The 10,475-nt window shown below is 38.3% G+C and overlaps 1 protein-coding gene across 1 annotated transcript; it reads right to left on the bottom strand.

Moving 5' to 3' along the window:
* Positions 1–378: 378 nt before the first annotated feature.
* LOC109985453 (voltage-gated purine nucleotide uniporter SLC17A9-like) lies at positions 379–10,292 on the bottom strand. Its single transcript, XM_020635798.3, has 13 exons — positions 10,132–10,292; positions 8,382–8,579; positions 8,104–8,243; positions 7,196–7,295; positions 6,973–7,097; positions 4,959–5,055; positions 4,771–4,867; positions 4,542–4,629; positions 4,406–4,440; positions 3,892–4,007; positions 2,379–2,434; positions 2,251–2,280; positions 379–2,119 (listed from the first exon to the last, which is right to left on the bottom strand). Exons 1-13 carry the CDS (start codon positions 10,206–10,208, stop codon positions 1,950–1,952), a joined length of 1,329 nt encoding a protein of 442 aa, XP_020491454.2. The 5' UTR covers positions 10,209–10,292; the 3' UTR covers positions 379–1,949.
* Positions 10,293–10,475: the final 183 nt, after the last annotated feature.

Raw genomic sequence — 10,475 nt, 5'->3', positions numbered from 1 at the left:
TGTACTGTGTTTAAATCAGGAATGTGAAGCTTCATATAGGCATATTTTTGGATCATTGTTTGCACCTTCCTTCCTATTGTCGTTCACCCCTGTGGATCTTTTAATGATGAATATTTGGTTAATTTATTTCCACAATTCTTATTTAAAATCCTATTCCTCATCTGTATCTTGACTTTCTTAGTTTATAGTCAAAAAGCTCAAACCACTAGGTGGCGCCTCGTTAACCTTTTTATGTTTTGTCAGAAGAAAAAAAAAGTTTCAATATTTTTAACAAAATGAATAAATACCCTCTGACTGTAGATAAATCTCTTTTAAATCATTTTTGATTAATTAACACTTAGTACACACAAGTCTAGTTAAACATCCATGAGAACACAATCTTAAGCTGTCTGATGTTCAGTGCAGGTTTGACCTCAGACCTTGATATTAACACTGCTGTTTGATTAGTTTGATTACATTTCCCAGCATTCATTGCTGACATATAATGTCTGTTTGAAAGATGATTAGTGTAAAATGATCTGCTCCTCCTTATGAATTTGGTAACAGAGCGTTTTACTCTGAATAAATTATGGAGAGTTGAGGATATAACTGAGAAATGAATGAAGTGTATGTGCCATAGATTTGCAGTACAGTGTGATTTAGCACCAACGAACTCAAGCAAATAATTATCAAGAAAAATGGAAATAAACATGGAGAAAATATTTCTTATCAAACAGAGTATTATTAGAAGGAAAAGCAGGTTTTTCATGATCCTTTAGATTCATCACAAACACTCGTACATGTACAAAAGTGAGACTCTCAATAAACACTGAAGCTCAATTATTCAACACCAACAACACCTTAAAAGTTGTGCGTAACTAAATAAATATGTGTTCATAATGTACTTTAAAGTGCATCAACCTGAGCTGTTTTTATAATTCAATTATTTATAAGACAAGTGACCTGTCAGTTTAAGTAAACTGTTCGTCAGGACACTCTGATTTGAACACGTTGGTCGATAGCAAATAAAACACAAATCTTTACAGATACAGCTGATCAGTGTACAACTAACCAGAAGACACACCCCTGTGTCACACTGTTTCACAAAGTTGTCTTAGTCAGCTTCTGGTGCATATTAAATACTCACGAGAGCATGAAGTCTGGAGGGGAAAACATTACCCAATAAAAACAATTTACTCCTGTTTCAGTTAAACTTGCAATAGAAAAAAATACAAAAAGAAAGAAAGTATTATTTCAGGACCCGTAGGGATGGATAACAAGAACCACATATATTAAAGGGAACTCAGAAAAATACTGAGAGCTGGACACACTAACAACTATAACACACTATGTTCTTTGTTCTTTTCATTTGTTGCCTTTTTTTTAGACAAAATAAAGCTGCCTTTTTACACTTTTTACTGGTTGAAACTGACTCGAGGCTGAAGTGAGTAAAGTCTGCTACACTACGCTGACAGATTTTAAATGTTCTGTCTCAACGTGCCCGACTAGTTGCAATATATATATTTTTTAAAGGCTTTTTCATGCCTTTATTGCAGAGACAGGACAGTGGATAGGGTTGTAAATCAGGGAGAGAGAGTGGGGAATGACATGCGGGAAAGGAGCAACAGGTTGGATTCGAACCTGGGCTGCCCGCCTGCAGGACTCCAGCCTCCATATATGGGACGCGCGCACTAACCACTGCGCCATCAGCGACCCTGTAATTCCTTTTTTGACATGTTCCAAAAAGTCACCAGCAGGGCGTATTCAACGCAGGTAGTATCAATTAATGTAAACATTTTTAGGATTTTCTTTCTCGAAACATTTCTTCATTTATAAATATATGTACAAACCATGTAGCACATAGTGTAATCAGAGTGACTGGCAGTGAACACAATATCTTTGCTGCGTCCTTTTCTGACCCCAAAAAGATTGTGATCTCTCATTCTGGTGTTTGAAACTGAATCTCAGAGTCAAATCACTATCAGCTTGCTGTGACCTTCCAGGTCGACACGACGAGCTTCTCCGAAGATGAGGTAGATCACGAGGCCTGTGGCGTTCACCAGAGTGATGAAGGAGAACATCCAGGTCCACGACAAAGTGACCTCAATCAGGTAACCTGACAAAGAGACCATCAGCAGCCCTAAGCAGCACACAACAAAGAAGAGAGGGGTTTCAGATCCGTGCCAAAAACTTAGAATTTACTTTTTTTTAAGTGGAAGACATTTCACTTTATACAGATAAAATAAACCAATAAACTCAGCAGATACATACCTCCAAAAGCACCCATCATATTCATAAAACCTGTCGCAGAAAAAGAACATTGATGAAAAGTCTTTAAACGAACATTGAGATTAGCATTAGTTTAAAGAAAATGAACATTTAGGCTGCTAACAACTCACCATAGATAGCACCAGCACATGATGGCGTGAGATCCTGCACGTTCACAGCCACACCTCTGAAATACACAGCAGCTAGTGAGCTAATTAGCCACAGCTAATTCAACAAGAACAGCTCTGTATTAATAAATTCCAACCAGTGAAAAAAATAAGGCAGTAGACAAAGCTTTGAGCGGGTGATATTCTGTCATTTAAATCTCAGGAAAAGGATTAAATTCAACAATGAAACTTATCTGTAATCTATACAATGCATCAAATATTATTCCTCCTCGCCGCACAGCTCCATCGTTGTCCCAAAAGTATGAAAAACATGCAAGTGAGCCACTCTGTTGCTATAACTAACACACTGTCACCTGCATGCACTGTCCCGCTGCTGTTAACTCAAACTACAGCACCAAATGTGTTTTAATCTGCTGTGTAAAATAATCCCCAACAAAATGAGCTATCTACATGTGCTTGAGCAATATTCAAAATTAAATTAAGATCTTAAAAAAAGCTGAAAACGTTAGTCATCGTCAGAAAAAGTACAGAATTAGCCTCAGAGCACAAATACAAAGAAAATGGAAATATACAAGAGGAGTGCAATGACTTAAAAGTACTAGAGTAAATGTTCAGAGTTAATTTCATTCATTCATATTTGATTTATTTGCACATTTCTACATTTCTATACTTCAATATGCTGTCCATGAACAAACAGGAGCAGGAAGAAGATATAATATCTGCTCCTTTCTTAATAACACAAGTTACTGTTGAAACAGAATCAGGTGGCTAACCCGTTGTTTTCTTTTTCTTCAATAATACCTACAGAAACAATCCAAAACAATCATCGCAGAGATAGATTTGCTAATCATTTCCCATAACTTTTTCTTTATACATTCTTTTAAACTGAATTATATTTGAGCTGCATTTTAAGTCATTCACCAGAAGATTCCACAGTTTCACTGCATTTACTGAAATACACTTTTTTTTTTAACGTAGTGTAAATTGACTTTTAAGATGACATTTCCGTCTCTGATCCTCCTCATTAGATCTAAGCACAAACAACTTTCAGGTTATGATCTATTTCTGGTTTTCAACATGACTACTGATGTTTTTAAATCAACTAGATCTTTAAATTTCAACACATGTGAGCTGATAAACAGACTGTTAGTTTCACCTTGTTTATAGGTCTGATCGCTTCCCCCCCCGCCCCCCCCCCCCTTACTGGTCTGGGGCCCCAAGCAGCTGCCTGCTTTGCCTGTTGACAAGCAGCGCCTCTGCATGTAAACACGATGTAAACACGGCTCCGACAACAATACAGCTGGTGGGACTCCTGCTTCTCATTCATTGTAGGCGGTCATGACTCAGAGACATTTACAGTAGATAAACTTGACTTCTGCTGTATTTATGTGTAAAATGTCGCACATTCTTCCTTTAAATTTCGTCTTAGTTTTACAGCACTCTCAAACAGAGCTTTCAAACCAATGACACAGTTTCAATCGACAGAGAGAATCTTTTTTTAGATAATCCAACATACCCGCAGTTGAAGGTGGTTAACCCCATAGCAGCAGAGACGAAAACCACAGCCGAGGGAAATGATACAGCTCCAGAAAGAAGCACAATAAACATACTGGATAAGCCCATGGCAAAGGACTGAGGAGGGAAAGACATGCAGATGAGACATTTAAACAGAAGTGCAGCCACAAAACCAAAACACAGGACTGGAGTTTGTTTTGAGAAAAGCTTTCATTAATTTTTTTCCAAGAGAACTTAGTCCAACCTAAAATGCGATTTGTTTACACTATTAACAACGTATAACTGTGAGCAAGTTTCCTCTTTTTCTGCAAAAGGCGTTCACTTCCATGGCTCATATTGTTACTATGACACCCAGTACTCTTCTGCCCCGGGGAGGCGTTAAGGCATGTGACTTCGTGTTCGAAACACATAACACAAATTCCAAGACGAAAACCTGAGCAGACAAACCTTTCCCTCAACACAGTCACTTCACACGACTAGTAAACACTAACACACTGCAGTATTTCCTCACTTACCTGCATTATCTTTCTCACAGTTGCTACGCCATATCCTGCAGGGGGGGGGGGGGGGGGACACAAGAATGTAACACCTTTTTATAGAGCAGGTTCAGTTACAGACTTTAGCATAAAGAAACAATACGATGTTTAATACCTTCCTTGATGAAAAAATCTGATAAATATCCCCCACAGAATGATGATGGGATTGCAACAAGCCACGGGATTACATTATACACCCATCCCTGCAAGAATAAACACGTTCACTTCAATTAAATCAAACAATTTTCCAAAAGCATTTAAAATGATGTGACGCTGTCTAAAGTGTGGCGTGTCAGCAGTGAATGTTAAAGGGGGTGTCTGAGGTGGGTGAGGAAAACAAATACCTTGGCATGAGGAAATGATTCTTTGAAGTATGTTGGCAACCATGACAGTAAAGTATATCCTGAGCTGGAAATGCACATGTGAGCAATTATCATGGCCCTTTGAAACAAGAGAGAGAGACAAGGTCAGACTGAAAACCCAACGCTCGTGTGTGAGTAAAGAGTGAAGGAATAAAGAACATTATCCGTACCAGACGGCTGGCTCCTTAAAATAATTCAGCCAGCGTGTTCTTGACAAACTCCATTGGGAGGTAATACTTGATTCCTTCTGCTTGGGGACAACGTCACCTGGAACCAAACACAGATTTATTTTACACTGTTGTATGACTGAGAGTGTGACACTGTATGTCATAAAGAAACACAACACAAGTCAGGCCATAAACAAAATGAGCTGTTTACTCAGTGCTATGCTTCAATCATTCCAAGATGTTTATTTACCATGTTCACACTTTAGTTAAACAAGTTAGCATGCAAACGTTGGCCAATTATTTTCTGTCATTTTTTGTTTTAATAAGGAAGCAGTCATTTGAGCGGCAGCAGCTCAGTCTTTAGGGACTTGGGTTGGGAACTAGAGGGGTGCCAGAGCACTTCCCGAGCACTGCCGAGGCGCTCTTGCCCAACTGCTCTGATGCGCTCACTAGCAGTGTGTAGAAGCCCCACTAATGCATGTCCACAGGTGCATGAGAAGCATGTCTCTAAATAACAGCAAACAGACCAGTGAACAAGTAAAATAACAGAGAATAAAAGAGTTTAATGACAAAAGGATGCACAACTATCCCCTTCATCTTCACCCTCCCCCGGGACTTTCCTTCATCTCACTCCAAAGCGGGTTATCAATATGAACTTCAGTGATCAGTTATTAAGTTTGCATTAATTACTAAAGAAGGCTATGCAAAATATAATTGAAGTAATCTCCCAGTGAAAGGGTTTTACACAGTTACTTATTATTACTAAGCAGAAAGTACCACTGTGGCAGACAATTCAATACTATTCAATTCAATTCAATTTATTTTTGTATAGCGTCAACTCATAAAAAGTGTTATCTCAAGACACTTTACAAAAAGCAGGTAAAATACCTTACTCTTTGTCTGTTAACATTACGAAAGAGCAGGTAAAAAAGACCTTACTCATTGTTATGTTACAAAAAGCAGGTAAAAGACCTTACTTATGCAATGCAGACAGCATTGTTATCAAAAGTAATTTTTTTATTTGGTCAAATTATTGGAAACATTTTGTTTTGACCTGATGGTGGCACCACATGGGAAACAAAATGGTCTTTAAAGTTTCTACAAATCAGTCTTAGGTAGACATAAATGTGTATACCAACTATCATCCGCACACCACGGAGCTCCCGTTTGAAGGATATATTATAATATAGTTTTTTTTGGCTCCAGCTCCCTCTTAGGTATGTGCGTGTCTTTTTTGAGTTTTGATTCATACTAATTGTCATGACAACCCGTCCAAAGTTCAAGATATTTTACCTGAACTAACAAACTTAACTTGTGTCTATAAGGTCAGTAGGACAGACTTCAACAATTCAATAAAACCTGGAAACCCCTTGTATCATATCATGCAACTGCTGGCCGAATACAACAGTCCTCGTCCTAGCACACGCTGTACAACAACTGAGATGGTTGAAGAGTGAAGGTCTCTAAGGGTCGTGAGGGGTAAGGGTTGGGTGGGTGGGTTTTTTATTTTTTATTTTAGTATTATTTGTACTCTGTTTGTTTCTCTGTTCTTTACATTGCATGTTATTGCACTTTATTTCTTAACTACCTTATTTAAATATTACCTCTGTGCCTATCAATATATCTGAGCTTCAAATAACATCAGGGTTACATGCACAATTGTAATAACTATAAAAACGAGTCTTGAAATATATTGTTGAATGTATGTTCGATTTACTTGCTCAATAAAAGATATTTGAATTATAAGGTCAGTAGGATCCATCCTCTGGGAACCTTGAATACTTATCACATTTTTTATAATTAAAATATAACTTACAGGAGTTTAGATATTTCCCTTGATTAGTTATTTTTATTTTTTTGAATTTTCAGGGCCAGAGTGATGGACTAAGCAACTTAAAAACTAGGTGGTGCTATAGAGACCAGATTTAGCCAGGCTTTTATTAAAGATACAACACGCTAAAGTCCCTTGGGTATTCAGGGATATGTGACTGAATAATGTAGTGTGTATGTACTGTACCTTTTAAGAAACACAGCCAGATGATTAGAGCCCACAGTCCAGACAGGACACCAGTACAGTAGAAGATGCTCTCCCAGCCAAACCAGTCCAGCATTAGAGACCCCATCCCACCAGCTAATAAAGTCCTGAAATACAAACAAAGAGTTAAAAATTAAAAGACGGATGGTTTGTTAAAACAGCATTTGGAATGATTTGTGTGTGTGTTTGTTAGTGTACAACATACCCAAGCAAGCCTCCACTGTTCATTGTGCTCATTAAAAACCCCCTCTCTCCTTCCACTACACGCTGGGAGCAAAGACTGGTCAAGGACGGGAAAAATACACCTATAGGACAGCGTAGGACACGATAAACTCAGGGAATATTTGATGTTAATTCACCCTAAATGAACTACACTTATATTTCTTAGTGAGGTGAAACTTCAGATACCGCTTTAATTCCTGCACAGTGTACACATACAAGAAACATCTAAAGAAAATGGCTTGTTAGCTTAGCTTAGCATAAAGACTTGTCAAGGTACGAGCATGAGATAAAACAACATTTAACAGCCATGTGAAGTAGGGATGCACTGGTTGGGAAAAACAGGGCCGATTTTGATACAGATGTTCAAAATAACTAGATTACTAATTCCAATGCAGATGTTTTTTTCTTCTTTTGGTGTAAGACTCACACAATGCCAACATTTTCTCTCATGTTTGACCATGAACACAGATCATAGTTTGTCTCTGAATCAGCAGTTGGGTGTACTAGATGCCAGCCTTAAATTAAAACGACACAAACATCGGCGACCGACATCAGTTCAAGACGCGTTATTTGCCGCTGTCAGTCAACAGGACGGATATGAGCCGATACAGATGTTAAACTGATGCATCGGTGCATCCCTAATAAGAACATGACATGCCATTTCACAGTTAGACAAACAGAATTATCAATATAAAAGATACTGTGAGCTGTAGCGGTGCATTGGTGGTCTTTTGGTGCAAGCAGTTTCCTCTTTTTAAGTATGTAAAGCCATACTGACCATCTACTGGGGTTTGCAATCTCTTTGTTGAGAATTTGGCAAGAAATTGAACATGTGCATTCTACTACTCCTTTAAGTGCTTGGTTCAAGACTGTAATTTGTACAATACTTACCCTGGAGAAGTCCCATGAGGAATCTGGCCAAAGTCATGAAAGCGAGGTTGTGGGAGCCCAGTTTGGCCAGAAGAGGAGTCACAGCCGTGATGATACTCCATGAGGCTGCAGACATGAACAGGACACGCTCTCCTCCCATTCTTATATAACAAAAAACAATTGGAGTTATATCCTGAAACTTTAGAAACAACTCACTGATAAATGTTTTGTTAAGGATATTTACTCATGGCTCAAACAGAGTCATGTGAAGTCAGCCTGCACTGGTTCATTTTACTTACTTGTCACTAGCAAGTCCCCCCAGGATCTGTGTGAAACAGTAACCCCAGAAAAATCCTCCCAGAACTATCCCGCAGTCGATCTTGCTCCAGTGAAAGGAGGTCGCCATTGACACTGCACAGATTGGCATGGCCATCCTGGCACAGTAGAGGAGACAGGTGCCCATAAACAACATTGGGATCCATTTTCGGGCCACATGTCTGTAAGAGGGAAAAAAGCTCAGTGACATCTGGATAATACTTACCAAAGTGTAAACTGTTATAAAAGGTCAAACTTAACCACATCAGGAAAACTAAGTGCTAGAAAAGTTTTGCCATCAGTTAATAAAACTGCGTTTACACAATTAGTTTCTTTTTATAAAAAATAAATAAGCTAATCCATTCTGTAGTTGTCGAGGAATCCCATTGAAACAAAGTAGTTGAGCAATAAACTCACAAAACTAGATCACCCTGCCTAGAATGAAAATGTAGAAACTTCTTCAAGACAGGAACCAAAGAAAATATTTGAGCACACGAATCACAGTGTCCTGCAGGTACAGATTTGAAAAAGGTAAATACACTCCTGCTCACAGTGAATACTCACTTATTGGTCGATGAAAGTGGGAGGAAAGGAAAGAGTATACTGGAACTAAGACAGCGCTCATGTGTAGCTCAATCATATGGCATCCCATCCCAAATGTGACAAAATTTACAATATATACACATTATTTATAAGACGACAACTATTTCTCTGTAGAGACAAGACATATAGACAATATAAACAACATTCCAGGAAACATGTGAGGCTAAATTCCTCATTTAGTCCATATTCTTTGTACGGCTTAAGTCCTTCTCTGAGAGCACTGATCTCCATTTGTGAAGTGGACGAAGCACAAGAGTTTCCTTCTACTTTGGAAATTAAGAATATTTAGCTAAATTGCACCAAAAACAGGTCAAAGTTGTTTTATGGGGGTAGAATTTGTCAGTATGCATTTAGTCTTAAAGGTGCATTAAGGAGTTTTGGAAGAGAAATGTGAAAGTTAGAGAAATGTACAGATTCTGTATCCTCCTGTGGACAGGCGTTGAGACCTAGCATGTTTGCTAAAACATTTAAACAATGCATCTGGTTCGTCCAATGTGATGTCCATGCCACATAAAGTCTATAATAATATGTTCATAATTTACAAAAACTGTCCTCAGAGGAACATTAAGTCCCTGGAACAGTAAAGCCTTAAACTACCAAACTCTTGGTGGAGACCCAGAGAGGATCACAAAGGTTGTTTGTTTCATGGGTATTTTATAGGCTACCTGTTTAGATGTCTCAGTCTGAACTAATTTGGTGGGCAAACAGTCTGACATTAATAAAAAAAATTGAAGGAGGAATTTATAGAAGTATGATGGTTTGATAATCTCAGTAATCTTATATCAAGGCAGTCAAACAGACTAGATTTACTTTGGTTACATTAAAAGGCATAATGTGATACATAATATACTCTGTGGTGACTTAAAGTCAATCTGTTCACAGTCACACACAGTTCAAGACGGTGTATGACCTCATTTTTCACAAACTATTCAAAGTTGTTTTTTTTCAAAGTCAACTTCATTGTCAATTTCAAAATATGCCAGACATACAGTGGAATCGAAATTGCGTTTGTCTCCGTCCCACGGTGCAATACAACCAAAATAAGGTAAAAAAGAGATAAGGTAAGATAGATCAAATAAAACGAGGTAAAAATAAGATAAATAACATTTACAGTAATAAATTCTGACTCACCTGGGCCACAGGTTCTGGTCTTCCGGCTCCTCTTCACAGCCATTCCTACCTTCTCTCGATGTTTGCCTGTCAGCCATTCAGAGAGTACTCCTGTCTTCTCTGTCAGCTCTCCCGCTCTGAGAAACACTCTGCGCTTCCCTCATGTCCTCTGGCAGATGGCCGAAAAACAGGTCCGACTTGTTGAAACAAAACTCAAAACTAGAACCAGCTACTGATTGGAAAGTTTGACAGCAAGGTCTTGATGACAGTTTCACTCGGCAAAACATTTGCATGTTGCCACAAAGGACACACTTGATGGTTTGAAAACTGTTTTGAAACATTTTCAGGTTTGTTTTTTTAACCCC

Source organism: Labrus bergylta, chromosome 12, assembly GCF_963930695.1.
Source record: "Labrus bergylta chromosome 12, fLabBer1.1, whole genome shotgun sequence".
NCBI lineage: Eukaryota > Metazoa > Chordata > Actinopteri > Labriformes > Labridae > Labrus > Labrus bergylta.
This window is presented reverse-complemented; position numbering and strand designations above follow the sequence as displayed.